This window comes from Pleurodeles waltl, chromosome 4_2 (genome assembly GCF_031143425.1).
Source record: "Pleurodeles waltl isolate 20211129_DDA chromosome 4_2, aPleWal1.hap1.20221129, whole genome shotgun sequence".
Taxonomy (NCBI): domain Eukaryota; kingdom Metazoa; phylum Chordata; class Amphibia; order Caudata; family Salamandridae; genus Pleurodeles; species Pleurodeles waltl.
The window spans coordinates 608,895,129-608,917,026 of record NC_090443.1 but is presented as its reverse complement, the minus strand read 5'-3'; the positions used below and the strand labels follow the sequence as shown (position 1 = coordinate 608,917,026).

Here is a 21,898-nt window from a genome sequence, read left to right as displayed (position 1 = left end):
TTCCTCTTGTTAGAAATGGGGTCTTTGGTTGGCACTAAGGTTCCCCCTGTCCAAGCAAGGACCCTCACTGTAGTTAGGGTAAGTCTCACACAATACAAATTACCCTGTGCCCACCCTCTGGTAGCTTGGCACTGAGCAGTCAGGCTTAACTTAGAAGGCAATGTGTAAAGTATTTGTGCAATAAATCATACACTAACACTGTAGAACACCCCAAAACTACACCACACAGTGTTTAGAAAAATATATAATATTTATCTAATAAGATGCAGGTCAAAACAATTCAGATGCAGTAAGTATATTTGGAAATATCACTGTAAAAATGATATAAAGTGTCTTTAGTCTCTTAAAAGCAACAAATGTCTCTTGCAAGCACAAAGTACCTGGTTTGTGTACAAAATCTCTGCAAGGAACCGCAGTGAAGGAGATGTGTGGAAAACCGGGAGGTGTGCGTCAATTTCTGGGGCCGCAGACAGCGATGCATCGTTTATTTTACACGCAGGGAAGGCTTTGCGTTGATTTCTGGCGCACGGACTTGGATCCTCTTTGGGTTGTGGGGTTTTCGGATGCCCCGGGGACGATGCGTTGAAATCCGGTGCTTGCATGATGAAGTCACAGGGGCTGCGTCGATCTGGTGGGCGTTGCGTGGAAATTTCTACTGCACTGCACGCGCTGCGACGATTCCTCTCAGGAAGTCGGGCTGTGTCTTTCCGGCTCTGCTTTGTGTCGATCCAGTGGGCCGTGCATCGAATTTCTGGTACGCTGCCGCTGCAGTGATCTTCTCTTTGCGAAGTCGGGCTGCGTCGTTTCGGTTCGGCATTCAGTGATTTTCTCACCGCAATACAGGCTGTGCATCGTTTTCTGCAGGCTGTGCGTCAATTTTCACCGCTCGGGGAGGAGTTCTTGCAGGAATGAAGTCTTTTTGGTCCTGAGACTTCAGGGAACAGGAGGCAAGCTCTATCCAAGCCCTTTGAGAGCACTTCTTCAGCACAGCCAGATAGCAAGAAGGCAGCAGTCCCTCTCAGAAAACCAGTCAGGTGAGTCCTTTGGGCAGCCAGGCAGTTCTTCTTGGCAAATTGCAGGTTCTGGTTCAGGTACTTCTCCAGGAAGTGTCTGAGTTGGTAGGGTCAGGGACCCAGTTCATATACCCAAATGTGCCTTTGAAGTGGGGGAGACTTCAAAGAGTGGCTTAGAAGTGCACGAGGTCCCCTTTCATTTCAATCCTGTCTGCCAGGGTTCCAGTAGGGGATGTGGCAGTCCTTTGTGTGAGGGCAGGCTACTGTCCTTTGACATGTAAGTGTCAGGCCCTCCACTCCCCTCCCCAGCCCAGGAAGACCCATTCAACATGCAGATGTATGCAAGTGAGGCTGAGCATCCTGTGTTTGGGGTTTGTCTGAGTGAATGCACAAGGGAGCTGTCAACTAAACCTAGCCATATGTGAATTGTAAGGCACAGAAGGATTTAAGTGCAGAGAAATGCTCACTTTCTAAAAGTGGCATTTCTAAAATCGTAATATTAAATCCAACTTCACCAGTCAGCAGGATTTAGTATTACCATTCTGGCCATACTAAATATGACCTTGTTACTCCTTTCAGATCAGAAGCTACCCCTCAAACAGTATATGAGGGTATCCCTAATGTTAGTCTATGAAAGGAGCAGGCCTCAAAGCAGTGCAAAACGAATTTAGGAGTTTTACACTACCAGGACATGTAAACTACACAGGTACATGTCCTGCCTTTTACCTACATAGCACCTTGCCGTATGGGTTACCTAGGGCATACCTTAGGAGTAACTTAAATGTAGAAAAAGGGGAGTTTTAGGCTTGGCAAGTTCTTTTAACTGCCAAGTCGAATTGGCAGTGAAACTGCACACATAGGCAGGCCTGAGACATGGTTAAGGGGCTTTTTAAGTGGGTAGCACAATCAGTGCTGCAGGCCCACTAGTAGCATTTAATCTACAGGCCCTGAGCACATATAGTGCACTTTGCCAGGGACTTATAAGTAAAACAAATAAGCCAATTGTGTATGATCCAATGTCATCATGTCTTTGAATGAGAGAGCATATGCACTTTAGCACCGGTTAGCAGTGGTAAAGTACGCAGAGTCAGGTCTAACACCACTCAACTCCACTCTACCTTTCTCTCCTACAATCTACCCAAATCTACTGCGCTCACCTCTTTGCCAGTCTACCCCACTCCACCCCAATATACCCCACTCCACTACAGTCTACCCCACTCCACTTCAGTCTACCCCACGCTAATCTACCTGAATCTACTCCACTTCAATCTAACCCACTCCACCCTGATCTCTCAACTCCAATCTACCATGCTATTCTGCCCAACTCCCCTACACCAATCTGCCCCAATCCACCCCACTCTATTGTAATCCACTCTACCCCACTCCACTCCAGTCTACCCCAACCCACTCCACACCACTAACCTTTAGCCATGCTGAACAGCAGCCACACTGGTGTACAACATGGCTAAAATACAATCTGATAGGTGAGAGCTATTGGCTTTGCCAATGCTTGTTCTTAATAGTAGCCAAACAATCTGTGACTACTTCTGTACTGTTGGTCCATGGCCATGTCTGCCTTTCCCGTACTTTGGGAGTTTTGGCTGCTGCTCTTTGCGATATTGAGGAATCAGACTTCAGTGTGTAGTGAGTTTGAAAATGTATGACCTGAAGGGTTACTACTGAATCAGAACACAATTGGGAATTTGCTCAGTTGATTGCAAACTGCTGTATAATCCTGTATGTGGTTCAGTAATGACTATGATTTAAGAGTTTTGTAGGTTTGTAATTTTGAGGTCAAGCAATCAAGGGCTTTGAGCTGTTGTAAGTATTGTCGGCTTTTAACCATGCCTATGTCTGACCCATCCCTTTCACACGTTTGTGGGCTTGGCTTTCAAAAATCAATTGATCTCTGTAGGAAGCTGGCTCTGTATATACTTTGTGCACACTATATCTCATTTTGATAGAGTCCAGGGGTTCCCCAGAGGCTTAACAGAGGCTAAAGTAGATAATAATGTTCTCTTTTGTGGTAGTGTAGTCGAGATGTTAGGCTTATCAGAGGGTAGTGCCAAGCATTTGTTGTACACACACTAGAGACAATAGAAGAAGCACACTCTCAATGACTTAACTCCAGACCAATGGTTTTTATATAGCAAAATTATATATTTTTTTTATTTTTAGAACCACAAGGTTCAAGTTGCAGGTAAGTACTTCAATAGATTTGTTTTTCACGTATGTATCAAAAATACTTTGTTTGAAATCGGTACGATATACAGATCTTGAAATATTGGCAAAAATGGACACTGCAATTTTGAGAAACAGTTCCTGGGGGGAATAAAAGTTAGATTGTTTTACCGGTAAGTACAACACTTACAGTTTCAGTCTCTGGGTTTTAGAAAGTCCACTAGTTGGGGTTCAAGTTAACCACCAGCAACACAGGACCGGCCGGGTGCAGAGGTCAAAGATGAGCAATTCTAACGTGGGCTCTTATGGAGACAGGGGGTACTCGGAATCAGGCCTGCCAGCAGGTAAGTACCCACACCTCGGAGGGCAGACCAGGGGTGATTGAAGGAGCACTGGAGGGGCCACAATTAGGCACCAATCACACACCCTCAGTGGCACAGGGGGTGGCTGGGTGTAGGGTGTAAACAGGACGTCTGGTTTCCAACACGGGTCTTCGAGGAGACCCCGGAGTCACTCAGGCTGCAGGCAAGGTCTCTGGGGTGGTCTCGGGCACACCACTGATCGGACAGGGAGGAGGGCTGCCTGCTGATCGTAGCTGCACTGGGTGTCTGTTTCTCCACGGCCTGGGGGTTGCGGGTGCAGTGTATTTTTAGGTGTTGGATATCTCCGTCCGGAACTTTGTAGTCAGGGGGGTCCTCGGGATTCCCTCTGCAGGCGACATCGTGGAGGGGTGGAGAGGTCAACACAGGGTGAGCACTTGCTCGCAATCGACTGGGGACCCTCTTTTGCTGGGTGGACCACCTGGACAAGTGCCATGGGTGTCTGGTGCACAGGGTCAGGACTCGCACATCTGGAGTGAGGTGGGAGTCCTTGGTTGTTGTTTTTTCTTAGCCAGAGCCGCTGTTCTCAGGAGTTCTTGGTCCCTTTGGGTGCAGGGTAGTCCTCTGGAGTTGGGAAGAGGTCGCTGGTCCTTTGCAGGCTCTTTGAAGCAGGAGACAGGCCGGTAGGGCTGGGGCCAAATAAGTTGTTGTCTTCCTTCTTCTCTGTTGGGGGTTTCAGCTAAGCAGTCCTTAGTCTTCTTGTCAGGTCACCAGGAATCTGGTGAGCTGGGTTCAGGGAGGACCTTAAATCCTAGATTTAGGGGCTTTTTAGGGGTCTGAGGGTAGTAGCCAATGGCTACTCTCCCTGAGGGTGGCTCACTCTCTTTGCGCCAACTCCCTTTGGGGAGGGGGCCACAAACCTAATCCTCTTGGTCCCTGTCCTCCAAACCAACAAGCAGGATTCTGCAGGGAGGAGGGTCACCTCAGCTCTCGACACCTTAGGGGTGGTTCTGGCTGGGGTGGTCACTTCTCCCTGTTTTCCCTAATTTTCCTGCCGGACTTGCTGGCAAAAGTGGGGCTTTGACCAGGGGCAGGCAGCTTCACAAGCTGGAGTGCCCTGGGGCACTGTAATCTGAGGATTGAGCCTTTGAGGCTCACCACCAGGTGTTACAGTTCCTGTAGGGAGGAGGTGTGAAGCACCTCCACACAGTACAGGCTTTGTTTCCGACTACAGAGTGCACAAAGGCACTCAACCCATGTGGCCAGAAACTTGTCTGAAAGTGACAGGCTAGCACAGACCAGTCAGTCCTACACTAGCAGTTTAGCTAACACCCAGGGGCCATCTCTAAGATGCCCTCAGTGTGCATTTTTTAATAAATCCCAACCTGGCATCAGTGTGGCTTTATTATTCTGAGAAGTTTGATACTAAACTTCCCGGTATTCAGTGAAGCCATTATGGCGCTGTGGAGTTCGTAATGACAAACTCCCAGACCCATGTACTCAATATGGCTACACTGTGCTTATAATGTCTAAGAATGGACTTTGACACTGTAGGGGCGTATTGCTCATGCAGCTATGCCGTCAACTGTGGTATAGTCCACCCTGCCTTAGGGCTGTAAGGCTTGCTAGAGGGGTGACTTAACTATGCCACTGGCAGTGGTTTGTGGGCATGGCACCCTGCGAAGGGGTGTCATGTCGACTTGGCCTTTTTCTCCCCACCAGCACACACAAGCTGCAAGGCAGTGTACATGTACTTGGTGACGTGTCTCCTAGGGTGGCATAATACATGCTGCACCCCTTAGAGACCTTCCCTGGCCACAGGACCCTTGATACCATAGGTACCTTTTACAAGGGACTTAACCGTGTGTCAGGGCTGTGCCAATTGTGGAACCCAAGGTACAGTTTTTGGGAAAGACCACTGGTGCTGGGGCCTGGTTAGCAGTATCCCAGCACACCTTAAATCAAAGTTGGCATCAGTACTAGGCAAAAGTACTATAGTGCTTTACCTAAAACAGAAATCCTCAAAGTGAAAGGGGCTCTCCCGGCATAGCAGGAGAGGCGCTACTGCAATATTCACTGCACTTGGGAAAACTCGACCCATAATGCTTGGCAGGGCATTACTTTTACAAAACATTTTTGCTTATAACTCAAGCAGTGGTGTCCTTAGGATAATAGAACCACACTAATCTGTTCACACAATGTGCTCTTTCAATCTACATTATCTTCGGGTCCCCACGTTATTTTAGTGAGGACAGCAAAATAATAACCCCTACCACCATTCAGTATCTGTTTAAGCTGTCTCATGGCTGGAACTTTTGTTTTACAGCTGGGCATTGCTTGTGTTTTAAGGGCCTTGTTTGTAAAATCATTGTTGTAGGCCTGCTACCACTGAATATATGTAATGCACAATGCCCTCTAGGTGCTAAATTTATGGTTACACTGCATTATTTATTGTAATTTTCTTTTTCTGTGGTTATGCACGCTAGGAACTAACTATATATTGACATGACCATGTTTATTACAAATGTTATTTTCATTGTGGTGTCCTCTAGGGACTGTTCTAAGCATTACAGTCATATCAACATATTAAAATATTAGTGGCACGGAAACATGTCCCATAATGCTTTGCAGGGTATTACTTTTACAAAACATTTTTCTTATAACTCAGCCTGTGGTTGACCTAGGACAGTGGTACCACCTGCAAAACATTGACCACAATGTGCCCTTTCTGCCTAAATCATCCATGGGTCCCCACATTGTTAGTGGCCACTCCAAAATAATAACCCTTAACACCAATAATTATTTTTTTAAGGTTTCTCATGGCTGGAACGTTTGTTTTATAGCTGAGAGAAGATATGTTTTATGGGCCTTGTTTGTAATATCATTACAATAGTCCTGCTAGCCTTAAAAATGTGTAATCATCTATGGGACCTAGGAGCTAAATATATGGGTACACTGCATTCCTTTCTCCCATTCTTTTTTCATGTGGTTATTCTCTCCAAGGCTGACTGTGTGGTTACATGACCATGTTTTTTCCAAATGCTATTTTCATCGTGTTATCCTCTAAGGATGTTCTGAGCATTGCAGTCAACATACTATAATATTTGCCGCATGGAGATTCACCATATAATGCTTTGCAGGGCATTTCTTTTACAAAACATGTTTGCTCAACACTCAGCCTGTGGTGGTCCTAGGACTAGAAGGCCACTTTTAGAACTCTTTCTGTCTACATCATCTCTGGGTCCCCACACTAAGGTAGTGGGGACCCTAGAATAATAACTCCTCCCACCTTTCAGTATCCTTTACGCCTCCTCATGGCTACAGCCTTTGTTTTACAGCTGGGAGAAGTTTTGTTTTAAAAGCCTTGTTTGTAATAATATTGCAGTAGTCTCTCTAGCCCTAAAACTGCCTTCTAGGGGCTAGGTATATGGTTACACTGCATTACTTTCACTTGTTTTTTTCATGGGGTAGTCCTTCCTAGGGGCTAACAATATAGCTACATGACCATGTTTATTATAAATGGTATTTTTGTTATGCTGTCCTGTAGGGGCTGTTTTGAGCATTAGTCTAATGCCAAAAGTTTATTTCTGATATAGGTTTACATAATTGTATATGTTTTAATAATCTCTCCCTATTACAATTATGACCATAATTTAAGTCAATTTAACATTCATATTACACTATGACTTTCTAAGCACTCTTTATGTGTTTGGGTGACCCTTCTAGTTTATTTCTGCTCTGTGTCTGTCTTGTGACTTTTTTGGGGGGGAAGGGATTGGAATTAGCATGGCAGATTATAATTAAGATGCTAAATGGTAACGTTTTCATTTTTAACTCCAGATAGAGAAAGAAGGTAAATGGAAGTGCTTTAGTTATATACATGGCCACTGGACTTAAATGGCAGGGGAAAAAAAACGAAATTATGAGGTAGGGTTGACCAATTTATGTGGCAAGAAAAGTCCAGTTATGAATTTACAATGCCAATAGCTCTAACGCAAGCAAATGCAAGACCTATTGCATTGCAAATGCTTGTTAATGAACATAAGGTGTTCCTGCACTCTGCTCTTGAAAGAAGTAACAGGGGAATCACGTTTTGGCCAAGCCAACGTAAACATTTTCCTTCTTTCACTTCATTGGGTCTTACTGGGTCTTTTACAAATACATTTGTAAAGAAGTTCAAAATTTGGTCGACTGCTCCATGGAGTTCCAGTGGTTGTTCAACGTTCTTTCAAACATGCTACTGGTTAGGTTTATGTACACCTGCACCACATTCAATTGAAACTATAGAGGAAGGACATTGACACTGATCTCTGAGGCTATGTAACTCTGACCAATCACGCTCTGAAGAAGTGAGCACTGTCCTAACCATAATGGACAGTTCAGATTATTTCCCTAACCTTCTACTGTTTGTGTCACCCCAACTCATCATTACAGGTAGTGTTCATCCAAATCTGCTTTAAAAAATGTAATCCTGTATCTTGGGTGAAGTAACTAAAACAAAAGTTTAAATTAAAAAATAATTCTTAATGTTGAGGTTATTCTATTCTATTTCCATTTACTTACTGTGTTTCCCCTTTTCACCAGGTTTTGCCTCGATTTAATGCTAAGGGTGAAGTAATTCAGGCACAGATCTTAAATGTGAGCTGGTCAGCCGATCATAGGATTATTGATGGAGCCACCATGGCCCGCTTCTCCAATTTGTGGAAATCCTACTTGGAAAACCCTGCTTCCATGCTTCTGGACCTCAAATAAAGAAGGCTGTCACATCCACAAGCAAACCTCTTCAAAGCTGACAAAGCTAGCATCTCCATTGTTGTCCTGCCCTGCTGAAGTTAGCGGGACCTGGTGAAACATGTCAATAATCTTTCAATGATATTGTATAGATGTTGCCTAATTTATTCTGTGTAGGGCTGTCATACTTTATAGGTCATGGTTTGGTTACCGTTTCTCACTGTCTTGCTGGGAACGTTGATAAGTTGATGGAGCGGGCTGGAACAATACTAATCATGTGGAATGATCAAAACCTGCGGAACAGATGAATGTTACAATTGGACTGCTGACTCTGTTTTTAGGGGTATTTTTATCACTCAGATTTCTAATTGGAAATAAGTTGTTTTTATTAATAAAACAGTGTTTCCCCTCCTAAGTGTGATTAAATGAATACCATGTGCAATTAAATATGCTTTTTTCTTTCTTACACATTCACTGCTTGTCATTCTCATGGTTTATTTTTAGACAATAGTTTTGTATGATGATGTACATTATCAGTAAATTTACGACTTTTATGAGGCCTGGTAGGCTAAAATGGACATTAGAATCCAGACAATCTGAGATAATTCTTTCATGTTTATGTTTATTTTGACTTGCCTCTGGTCTTGCAAAGCAACTCCCAAAGTTGACCCGAAAATGTTTATACAAAAAGCAAACCCAGCTAGCTAAGAAAGTGACAGTGCTGCAGCGTTGTTTTTCTCTAAATACTGTAATGTTGATGCTATTAGGTGATCCACTGTTTAAACAGTTTTTTTAAATTTAATTCTCCGACTTTTTTTTAAAAAGTAAGTATCCTCTTAGACTATTTGTGCTTCAGATAAAAATCACTTACCACGTGAAATATCTGCAGCATGTAAAATGACTAATACCTAAATGTTAAGCAATATGCTGCAGTATTTTTTATAAAGAGTTACTAAGAGATGCATCTACAACTTTTAGGAGCTACAGTGCAATTTTTTTTTTATCACATTGCCTACGAGTTTTATTTTATTATCCTCATTGCAAACTAAACTGGTTCTGTCTCGGAGGCCTAACCCCATGGCTTAACCAGGAAACTCGCCCAGTCGGCATACCCAGTCGTCTCTGGGACTGTTTTGAGGTGAAAGTATTATTCGTACCCCTTAAGAATTTTGTAAAACATTATATTGCCTTGGTCTTAGAACATTTTAGTCTTGTGGATCAGCAATTCAAAACATCTTTGCTAAGTATACCAAAATGTTTCCTAGCACTGCAGCTCGTTCCACAGTAGGCCTAGCCTAAAATGGTGTTAGAATTGCTTGTTGCCGATGGTATGTGCTGCGCAGACCATTTCCTTTAAACATTCCCTACCTTTGCCACTATTGACCTTTGTGGGTGTTTTCTCCTGTGTTTCTGACACTGTAGATTTCTTTTAATAGTGCTAAAAAGATTGTTTTTTGCTTTTCATGCCCACAGTGTGGTGGAAAAGCAACACTTTGTCAGTCTAAAGGTAACAAGCTTGCCCAATTCCCGGTTTGTTCTGTATGCAGTGAATCTTTATTTTACATCAGAAGCCATATATTGACTTAGATTCTACACAAATATGAAACATTTTCCTTGCATTAACATTGTTAAGATAAAAACAAAGGGTTGAAGATGTCTGTGGCTCTTTATCCAAGTGCTCAGATATCTATTCATGGGCAACATTATTAGAAAGTTGTGAATTTCTAGATCAGGGCATTTAGGTTTGTGTGTGTGTGTGTATATGTAAGGGATCAATGTGTGCATATATTTCATTCTGCTACATTTAAAATTCATTGCAGTGGAAAAATACGAAGTTAAACGTTTGTCTGCCGGTATGACTGCTTTGCTGAAAATTCACTTTTCGTTATTATTCTCTACATCACTATATCTTTTTTGTCTGGCAACTTGTTTTTGTTATGTCATGCAAGGTCTGACCAATGAAATGCCAGTGAGTGTTGTTAGTAGTATTACAGCCTCTTCCAACTCGTATACCTTATGTTAGGAAGAATGTTTGCGATTTATTTGCTCTACAGAGAGTGCAGAGATACCTCTGATTATACAATTTCCGTGCTGTTTCAAATTAGCTCTAGAGGCCATATTAAAGTAAACTAGGTTTATGGGTATGTGATAGTCCGGCGTACATGTATAAAATAACCAGTTCAATGTTATTGATTTGTTTCACCACATTTGGATTAAATACAATAGACAATTTCATTTTATAATCCAATTGAGTATTATGACTGTGCCAGGGGACCTCAAGGCGACTTATTAGTAATATTACACCTCTACCAGTGGTTTCATCATTGACATCTCAAATGTACTTGGTTTTTCTATTGTTAGATTTCGTGACAAATATTAACCATCAGTGCAACTATAGCAGGTCCCACTGTAGAACACTAATATGAACAAGGGGGAAATTGTGTTTAGGGGATGAAATTGAAAAAACTGTTTACTCCTAGGAATATGAAGAGGCCTCTTTTTACAGATGTTCAACTGACACTCAAAGTGCTATGCACTTGAAATGTACTTGCAAATGCGCCTTAATAAAGGTTTTGAAGAAGAAACCATTACTTTTAGATTTAGTTGTATTCTTTTCCACATAAACAGTCCGACCCTTGCTTAACTATCCTTTCTTTATATTTCTTCCTATTCACTTAGGAACTGTACTCTTACAACTTGCTCCCTCTGTTACCGAAGTGTGCAACCATTTTTTTAGCAATGTCGGGTATGTGCTTCACTGACCTTTATTTACCTCCCGAGTGCATCTTCTGTGTGTCTTCTACCCCTTCTTACGTTTATTTCTCATTCCAAGAAAGAGACCAAAAGCCGTTTATTTCTCATTCCAAGAAAGAGACCAAAAGCTCCCTTAGTCCTGTTTTTCAGCTGAAATATGTTATTACGTGTCTCTTTAGGGGAGGGGAATTGCAGAAATAGCCTTGGTGGCGGTCTTATATTTCCTGCCAAGCCTCTTCTTTGTAGAGTTGTATAGTGGTCTTTAGTCACAAGAAGGAGTTTAGGCCCTACATGTTTTAATAGTTCCGGGACAGATTTTGCACAGTGTTAGAAATGGGGTCTCTAGTTGGCAGTCGGTTTGAACCCTGTCCAAATGGGGACCCTCATTCTTGTCAGGATAAGGGAGATATCTGCTCAGATAACCTCGGCTTATCCCCTTGATAGTTTGGCACGAGCAGTCAGGCTTATCTCAGAAGCAATGTGTAGCGCATTTGTACATAACATACAGTAATAAGTGAAAACTCTACAAAAGGACACCACACCAGTTTTAGAAAAATAGCCAATATTTATCTGTGTAAAATAAGACCAAAATGATAAAAATCCAACATACAGTGTTAAAGATATGAATTTTGTAAGAGTTAACTGAAAAATATAGTTCCTTGAAGTCGATAGCTCCACCTTGGACTATTACGGTGTCGTGATCAACAAAACCAACAGGTCCGGCCGGCTGCGGACCAGCTATGGTGTCTGGAAGACCCGCAAACAGTACCTTGGATTTGCAGTGCGTTGTGATCCTTGTGGTGAGCTCTGGAGAGTGGCGTCTCTTGTGTCGGTTCCAGAGTCGGTGCAGGAGTTATCGGGCCCTTGAACTCATGCGTGCGGATCGAACTCCGGGCTGATGAAGTCAGGAACGCTGGTGTGGAGCCCACAGGTCACGGTGCAGGCAGCGGCTTAGTGACCGCGTCCAGCGGCGTCTGTGAGACCAGGGCTCAGTGTGAAGCAGGGCGGTGCGCCGTGTAGTATCACCAGGTCACGGTGCAGGAAGTGGCGTTGTTGCTGAAACGCTGTCATGGGTAGGCGCAAGCCAGCGGAGCGGGACGAATCAGTGCTACGTGACCCTCAAGAGCAGTGTCCACAGGCCAAGGTGCAGCAGGATGCCTGGTGACGACACTGGAGTCGATGATGCTGGTGTTGGTGGACCAGGGCTGCGGTATCGGATGGGACGGTGCTTTGTGTACCTCACGAGCGGTATCCACAGGCCACGGTGCAGGCAGCGTCACCAGTGTCAGCAGGAGCGTCCTCGTCTGGGATGCCCAGGCTGCGGTATGAGCAGGAGATGCCGGAGCGTGGGGCCAGCAAGTCCTAGTGCGAGCAGCAGCTCAGTGAAGTCATCCGGTGACTGCGTCGGTGAGACCAGGGTCGCAGTGGAAAGCAGGGCAGTGCAACTCCGTGCGGCATCGGCAGGTCAGGGTGCAGGCCTGCGGCGTCATTGCTGGCGTTGCGGTGGTTTCTCCTCTCAAACAGCACAAATACACACAGCTCCCAGTGCTGCAGGTCCAATAAAGTGAAGTCTTTGGTGTCCCTGAGACTTCCAACAGGAGTCAAGCTCTACTCCAAGTCCTTGGAGAACTTTCTCAAGAAGGACACACAGCAAAGTTCACCCTTTGCACTCATTTCAGGCAGAAGCAGCAATTGCAGGCCAGTCCAGCAAAGCAACGCAGCAAAGGGACAGTACTCCTCATCCAGCTCTTCAGCTCATCTCCTTGGCAGCGGTTCCTCTTGATTCCAGAAAGATTCTAAAAGTCTGGGGTTTTTGTTCTTCCTCTTGCACCCCTTTCTGCCTTTGAAATTGGCAAACTTCAAAGGAAAGTCTCAAGTGTTTGACAGATCCTTCCTTGTCCAGGCCAGGCCCCAGACACACACCAGGGGGTCGGAGACTGCATTGTGTGAGGACAGGCACAGTCCTTTCAGGTGTGAATGATAACCCCCCCCAGCTCAGATGGCTCATCAGGCTATGCAGGCTACACCACCGCCCACTTTTGGGTCACTGTCTAGAGAGGTGCAAAACAGCCTTACTGTCAGACTGATCCAGACAGTCAATCCACAAACAGGCAGAGTCACAGAATGGTTTAAGCAAGAAAATGCCTACTTTCTAAAAGTGCTATTTTCAAACGGACAATTTAAAATCCAACTTCACTAAAGGATGTATTTTTACATTTTGAGTTCAGAGACCCTAAATTCCTAATTTGTATCTGCTCTCAAATGGAATCTGCGCTTTAAGGATATTTAAAGGCAGTCCCCGTCTTAACCTATTAATCTATGAGAAAGATCGGCCTTGCACAGTGAAAACCGAATTTGGCAATATTTCACTGTTAGGACATATAAAACAGACTAGTATATGTCCTACCTTAAACATACACTGCACCCTGCCCCTGGGGCTACCTAGGGCCTAACCTATGGGTGCCTGACATGTAGTAAATCTGAAGGTTTAGGCCTGGCAAGTCGGTACACTTGCCAAGTCGAATTGGCAGTTTAAAACTGCACACACAGACTCTGCAGTGGCAGGTCTGAGTCATGTTTACAGGGCTACTAATGTGGGTGGCACAACCAGTGCTGCAGGCCCACTAGTAGCATTTGATTTACATGCCCTGGGCAGCTCCAGTGCAATTTACTACCAGTAAATAAAATATGCTAATCATGGATAAACCAATCAACAGTACAATTTACTTAGGGAGCATTTGCACTTTAGCACTGATTGGCAGATGTTAAGTGCGTAGAGACAATAAGCCAGCAAAAACAGACCTGAGGAACTAGGAGGAAGAAGGCAAAAAGTTTGGTGATAACCATCCAAAAAGGGCCATTTTCAACACACAGACGCATACACACTTTTTGAATTTGCGCTTTGCTTACAAATATAAATGTGTTTCCCAATGATTGATAACATTTTCAGTTAATAGTCCCTTGACATTTGGATTCCTTCAAATTCATTCTTTAGTGGACTACTTATATGAGGTTGACACTCAGGTCACAGTTGACCAGCATTGCTGTGTAGGTTTCGGCTGACTTTTTCTCCTGCCAGGATGAGAACTTGTACCGCTTTCTGACAATTATGAACACCCACCCCCACAGAATATTGTTGCTTACTCAATCAAAACTGTATTCCTTTGTTTAATAATCCTTTAGTTTGATCGCACTTGTTACTAAAATGCATCCTCAGACCAAGAGACAGCTGAGCTGCAGGTTCACGATTTGAAGTCCCATTGCAGGACTGATGGGATCTGAAATTGACCCTTAATTCTTGTTTTTATTGATGTTGTACTAAAACAGTCAATCTTCTCCTTACTCCATATAGCCACAAAGTACCTAAATATAGGCTTGTTTTGTGTGAATTACTAATGTAATTACCAGTCAAAGGTGGTTCAAAGCTAAAGCTAAAATGAGGCATATAAACCTTAAACTAAGGCAATAACTAAGACGTTAATCATGACAAGTTAAGAAACACAAGCCATGGGAAAGAATTTCAAGTACCACGGAGTGGCACAAGGAACCAAATTTCAAAAGTCAATCATTTTCGAGATCGCCAATCATTTCCAGGACAATTGAAGCCAGGAGGCGTTCCACTTCGGCAGATGGTAAAATATCCACATCATGGCCAAGGAAGACCACAGAGCGCTTGTGTTCCAGAGCCTGAGCTTCAGCTGAGGCAGCAGCATTCCATGCATTGCCCATCAGTGAGCCCAGAGTCACGGTATCAACAAGGGGCAGCTCATAGGCAGCCTCCGCAACAGACGTCCTCTCAACGCTCATGTCTGAGAATGAGCCCTCCTTGATAACATCAACAGATTAGCGTCCAATGAAAGTAGGTGCTGCGTTGTAAGACAGCCATCCAGTGCACATTCAAGGAGGCACCAAAGGCATTGAAACACGGGCTGCACCCAATCCAAAACCGGTTGGAATGTCAAAGACCAGTCACACTGCAAGTATTACAGGAGTGGTGCTCCGAAATACTGCATCATGCGTTCACGACACAGTTGTGCTGGCAGCAGCGCTCTGTCCTCCCTGTTGTAAAGGGACAGCCATTGCACAGAAAAAGTGGCAAAGCAAAATGCCACCAATTATAGCCAAAGTAATTGGAAATCCCCTGAAAACACAAAACTAAAATGGAGTGTATGGCTGTAGGTATTAAACCGAATATGGAGGAGAAGGTGTGAACGAAACCAGAACCAACAGCCTTAAATAAGTGGGTGATTCCAGTAGTACTGGACGCATTAAATATTCGCCCACTAGTTCACCAAAGTGTAGTGGAAAATTTGTACTTAAAAGGGACTGAATCTCCACTGGTGACCTCACAACCTGAAGCTGATAGGTCTCACGGGCTGATGTAGGCACCACATGTTTTTGGAACAATAAAGCCTTTAGTCTGCTCAACTTGTCAAAATTCACATAAGAAGTAGCAATATGGGGTCAGATGTCCGCTACTCCTTTGAATTGTGTGTGTGGTGGGGGGAGGAAGGACATTCCTGCATCATGTAACAATTTTGGAGACTGAAACAACATAAGGAATTCCAGCTCACATTCCACAACAGCCCTCATTGTTAAGGAGCACATAGCTGCCATTTGAGAGCACCTGGAACACAGGCCTGATCAAGAGGACTGGGACTCCCTTCAGATAAGAAGCCAAATTTGCCACGGAGGCATTGCATGCCCCATGCAAGGACAGCTGTTTACAAACCATTGAATGGCTCACAGAAGTCTCACATTCACTGCCGCTAAGAAAGACCTCTTTCATGCCATTGAAACATTTGTAGGAAAAGGGAAGCTCACTGCCTACTGGAATGTGTTTCAAGCAAGATGTAAATTGAAGTGTTGAAATAGGCTGATTTATAACCCAATGTATTAACCATTCAGCAGATGGTACTTCAGCCACAGTAAAAAAGGCAACTTTTCTAATTTTTCTATTCTCAACATTATATGTTGCTTCCTTCTTAGCCATCATTTGTTGCTGTCACGTTAAATTAAATGTTGAAAAAATCTCCCTTGTGCTCACATGTTGCCAGGGAATGCGATCTGCCTTAAGTGTTTGTAATGTCCAACCTATTTGCATTATGGATCTTAGCTGACTTTGCCCATGTTGCAAAATAGACACATCACTCTACTTTGTCTATTGCAGAGGAGACAATATTATTTAATGTGTAAATTCAGTCAGACAGGATGTTAATTCCATTATCCACAATGGCTAATGCTTTCTGTAAATTTTCCTGATCTATTTGCCTTAACCGGGCAGCCGCTTCGTTTTGGGAAAGTTTCCAAATTTTATTATATGTTTCATATATGAAGTGTTTTCTGTGTTGTGTTCTGGGTCCTAATAGGAAATTGTGTAAATCTGTATTATTGGACAGGACACGGAGATGTTCCTTGACAGCATCTAGTGAGGAGACCTTCTTCCATTGCTGGCATAGTTTCCCTACACTATATGTTGTCACAGTACCCGAATGTTCTGAGGATCTATAGCGAGGGTCCGGCCTATTGGTTCTAAAACCCCCGACGAGTTTACAAAACGTGTATGGCACGTATTGGTGTCTACAGGCCACAATAACCACCCACCAGGATGTGAAAATGACATGTTATATGTTCCATTCCCGACCCATTCATCGAGCTGATCTTCAGATGCATTAATATACTTTTGGCATTTGTTAAATTTTGCATGGACGGGACTCCTGGGTGCATTCAATTCCTTGATGTTTGCTTAGCCTAAACAGCTAGTTTGTTGCACTGTTTCATTTAAAAATATCATGTGTACAGGCATCATGCAGGCTGTAAATAAAGCTTATTTTCCTCTAATTTGCCAAATTTGTGTTCCGCACACACTTTTTAAATCAATCAAATTTAACCAATGTTCATAACCTTCTATGGCCAATCGGGAAACAAGAGTCAGAATATATTAATTTTGTATCTGTCAATAAAACATGCAAATCTTCAATTTCTGGCAATTTTAAATAATTTGACTCAGCGTTCTTAACTTTGGGCCCAGAAAAATATGCAAACTTTTCAGTATAAGTTTTAGAGCTGCCCACAGGAGGAGTCAGGCAGTGTTCCCATTGTGCATATTTAAAAATAGTCCTTGGGGTACTAGCTCTGTGAATGTAATGATGTCCATAATGATTATAACAGAACATATCTCCATAATTTCCTTTAAACTGGCACACATCATCATTTTAAAAAACTGTATAATGTAGATCAGACCTCATAGTATCAACTGTTTTTACATCCCAATCATCAGAAAACACTCCAGGTGTAATTACATCAGTCAGTAAAAGTTTGAATACATATGGAATTTGAATGACCTCTATAGACCCATATATATCAAATAAGACTTTATTCCAAACAATCCCATCAGGGATTGGTATAGCTGAAATGTTCACTAGGGACAAGTCTCTGCAAATTTTATGTGATGGAAAAATGTGGTTTTAAAAACTCATCCACCAGTTCAACCGTAGAGCGTTCAGGAAGCTAATGACCATTTATGAGGAGAAAGAAAACAATGACAACCTCAATCCAAAGAAGAAAAGCAAACCTAGTTTTGTGTAAAAGAACATTATATTGTATACATTTGAGCAGTAAACACAGCTCTCATTATTATCCACAGTATTCAATTCCAAATTAAGGGTAACATATGAAAAGAAAGCAGGAAGGAAGAGACAGAATGAGAAAGTGTGGCTATGCGACTAACTGTGTGGGTTAACCTGACTGGGATTCCGAGCATGAATGGCCAATCCCGGGGCAAATACTCCCTAAAAGAGAATGTGCATGAACAAGAGGCCTGGGGGGCGGGGGAGGGGGGGGAATCCCTTGTGGTAATATTATGCATTGGACTCTGGTGTTCCGGACCGAAGTGATCGGGGCCCCATGGGAGGGTTCTAAGGATACTTCCCACGGTCCTCTGCTATCAGCAAACCTCTTCAGTCTCAGCCCCCGATAGAGTCTCCTGGGTCAATTCTCCCTCTGTCTGGCCCTCCCCATTCGCTACATATCATCTTGGGTGTATCTGCTTATTTAACTTATACTGCGTGGTGCGTTGTAGTTGAGGTGTGGATTGGGGCCGGGCCAGGCTGTGACATGCGTCTGTAGGCCACAAGGTCTGGTTAAATCTTGGGTTTTGTGAGTTATAGTCTATTGATCTGACACAACCGTATGATCAGGGCGGACGGGAATCGTCCATAATTTCAAGTAATGTAACCAGGGTGTCCCTAGTGTCTATCCCCTTGACTTGTATTCCCCTGTCTTAGAGTGAATGTGGCGTTTGTGCCTCCGCTATCGCCCACTTCAACAAATCTTTTAACCATTGTCGGGTGTCTGGTGCTGCCGGTGCCTTCCAATGCATTGCTATCAAGCGCTTAAATAGGATGAACGCCAGCTCAATGCATGTTTGTATTTGCTTGTTCTTTTTTGGGCGAGGGCGGATGCCCAGGAGGCATGAAGCAGGTGTGGGGGACAGCTCGGCAGTCAGAGCAGTCACTTCCTGCCAGACGCGCAGGAGAGGCTGACATTCCCACGTCATATTGAAAAAAGTTGCACCCGTCTCGCCACATCGTGGGCACTCTCGAGGAGACTGAGGAAACATGTGCTGCAGCCGGTGCGGGGATAGGTAAGTTTGGTGTAGGTAACTGAACTGGGTAAAGCGAAACCTAGGGTTGCGAGACACAGACCGGATCAAGCCCAAAGCCATGTTCCAGTCTCGCTGGTCTAATGGGGCAGATAGGACACTGTCCCACCTCGCCTTTCCCTTGGGTTGGGCAACCTCCGGTTTATCTAGTAGAACTTTGTATAGCTGTGAAATACTGCATTGCTCTCCTAGGCCGGAGAGCAACTTGTGCATTACTGGTGATGTCTGAGGTTCTCTATCTCCACATCTCCAGGTGTGACGCATGAGTTGTTGTAAGGCGCAGTATGTCAGGAACCATCTTTTATCTACCTCATGATAAGTTCCGTAAAAGGTAACATGAGACCCTCTGAGTATATATCACCGATTGTTTGGACGCCTCTCTCGGGCCACTGTTGTATATTGTGCTGCTTGGTCAATCTAGAGAGCCCTGGGACAGACAGGAGAGCCACCTTGGGTGAGTATGGGGGAGCACGGTTCCCATCTAGTATTTAGTGGCCCCAGCACCAGTGAGCTATTTGCATCAGGATATTGTTTTGAGCGGCCAAGCTACAGCCATCAAGCAACCATTGCATTATGTTTGTGCGTCCAAGAGCGGTCTGTACTAATTGAGCCTCTGAGTTCGGGGGTTCCTGTAACCAACGCCAAGCCCACTGTACTTGCGCTGCAGCGTAATACAGTTCATAGTGTGGTGTGCCCAGCCCTCCCAGCTCTAAGGGAAGTTGTGTGGCAGTTAGGACTACACGCCGGCGGCCTCTGCCCCATATCAACTCCGTCGTGAGGTTATTCTACGATGTGAAAAAATCTTGAGGTATTTGTAGTGGCAGAGCCGCAAAGTGATAGAGCATACGCGGTAATATTATCATTTTGGCCATTGCTACTCTGCCTATAGGCGAGAGCGATAGTGATCCCCAAAATGGCAGAAATCCTTTTATAGAGCAAAGTGCACGCCCCAAGTTGCCCTCCCTCTGGTCGGCAGCGTCATGATATATGTGTATGCCTAGATACTTAAAGGTTGTGTACGCCCATGGCAGTGTATATGGTGGGGTACTAAGTCTCATTTCCACCGGTGTCGATACCAGTGGAAACAGGCAGGATTTGGACCAATTGACCCGCAAGCCTGATATGTCACCGAATTGATCCAACAATCGTAGCATACCCGGGAGCGAGGCAGCGTTGTCGCGCAAATATATCAACGCGTCATCTGTGTATAATGAAATAATCTGGAACCCCTCCCCATATGGTATGCCCCATTCCCGTGCCCTCATTCTGAATTGTGCAGCAAGTGGTTCCATTGCTAGAGCAAATAGAAGTGGGGACAGTGGGCATCCCTGCCTTGTACCTCTGCCTATCGGGAACTTCTCTGAGATTACTCCGCCTGTTTTTACTCGGGCGACGGGGTCTGCATACAGTATTTCTATCCACTTCAAGAAAGCTCTCCCGATTCCCGGGCGGGACAGCGTCTCTAACGGGAAGGGCCTGCCCAAGGTATCGAATGCTTTCTCAATGTCCAGAGAGACCTCTACCCGGTCGTGGCTAGACGGGGGCGTTTCATGTATGGTTTGCAATAAGCGCCTGATATTCACAAATGTGTTGCGCCCCGGGATAAAGCCCAATTGGTCCTCGTGAACCAAATGTGGCATCAGTGGGAGTAGGTGTTTAGCTAGGATCTTGCCTATTTACAATCTAGGTTTAGAAGAGAGAGTGGCCTGTATGAGCGCACATCCAGTGGGTCCCGTCCCGGCAGTACTACAATTATCGCTTCTCGCTGCGACTTTGATAGCCTGCCTCTCTCGAGCGCTTTGTGTACCATTTCAACATAAAGTTGGATCAATTGCCCTGAGCACGCACTGTAGTATTCTGCCGGGAGGCCATCACTGCCCAGAGCCTTACCTCCCGCCAATTGCTGCAGGGCAAGTTGAACCTCTGTTGTTTCGATGGGTGTGTCTAGCACACCTTGCTGTTTCTCTGTTAATCGAGCCATAGGGAGTGCTTCAAAAAATTCCGACAATTGTTGTGTGGATGGAGGGGGCTGCGCTGCATAAAGGGTACTGTAATATTGCTGGAAAGCCGTGTTTATTCCCGACTGGGTGTTAATCACTGTTCCCGATTCTAATGTTATTGCTCTTTTTGGTCTGTGTTGTTCTCCTCGCACCAGCCAGGCTTGTAGTCTACCGGAGTGGTTTCCGTCTGAATGTGCTCTAGCTACGTGATGGCGGTAGTCATAATTGCCTAAACGCCTATCGATCTCATCTACTTGTTTCTGGAGCGAACGGAGGTTTCCCGGGGCCACCTCGTCAGACGCTGCGCTCCTCTCCGCCAGTCAGAGCTCAGTCTCTGCCTTCCTCAGATCATCCAATAAAACGCGCCGCTGCCATGCACATGCCTCTCACAACCACCTTGTGGGCATCCCACTCCACGCGAAGACGCTGTCCCTTAATTGAGCTTCAAGTACATCGAGAGGTGCTCTGCCGAAATGGAGGGTCGAGCAGCAGGCTGGGCTGTAACTGCCAGGCGGGGATGCACGTTCTCATTTTGCCCCAGCAGATGGTGCCCAGCAGCAGGCAGTGGTCTGACAGTGTCTTAGTGAGATATGAAGTTCCCGTGAAGTTGCTAACCAGCACGATCGAGCAAAGCATCAGGTCTATGCGTGTGTGAAGGTGGTGTACCGGGGGGAAAAAAAGGAGTATTCCCTGTCCAGGGGATATAATGTGCGCCATGCATCTACCATCCCAAGTTCCGGATCCAGGCCTGAAACACCTGGGAAGTCTTCCTGCAGGGGGCTCCATCTAAAGGGAGGTGTGACCTATCGGCTATAATATCTGGTACGCAGTTTTAGTCTCCTCCCCATATGTATTGCAAGGTGGGGTCCTGAAACAACTGAGAGTGAGAGACAAGAGGAATTCTCCCTGTTTTACGTTGGGAGCATACACGCCAGTTATAGTGAGTGGCGTGCCATCTAATAGCCCGCTAGCTGCACATATCGGCCCTCCATGTCTATGAAAAGCAAACATAGTTAATGATAACCATAGATAGTTCCATGGGCGAATAAAATAGTTATTTTTTAGCCAACGTATTAGCTTACGTGCCTGTGACAGTTCTGTTACAGCTGAGGCAGATGAGCCTGAGGAAAAGTCGTCAACATTGACGAAATAACCAGAATCTGTACATACAAATGCTGGAGGTGTAGTTTGAAGAGGAGAAGTTGTAGAAGATTCCCTCTGTGGTGCATAGTAGAT

General features: G+C 44.6%; 1 protein-coding gene across 1 annotated transcript in view; it reads left to right on the top strand.

The window, feature by feature from the left end:
- DBT (dihydrolipoamide branched chain transacylase E2) overlaps window positions 1–10,836 on the top strand; it is a 122,181-nt gene extending 111,345 nt beyond the window's left edge. Inside the window, exon 11 of the mRNA XM_069232170.1 lies at window positions 8,099–10,836. Coding sequence (XP_069088271.1) covers window positions 8,099–8,266 — 168 coding nt within the window. The 3' untranslated portion in view covers window positions 8,267–10,836. The remainder of the gene's footprint in view (window positions 1–8,098) is intronic.
- Window positions 10,837–21,898: the final 11,062 nt, after the last annotated feature.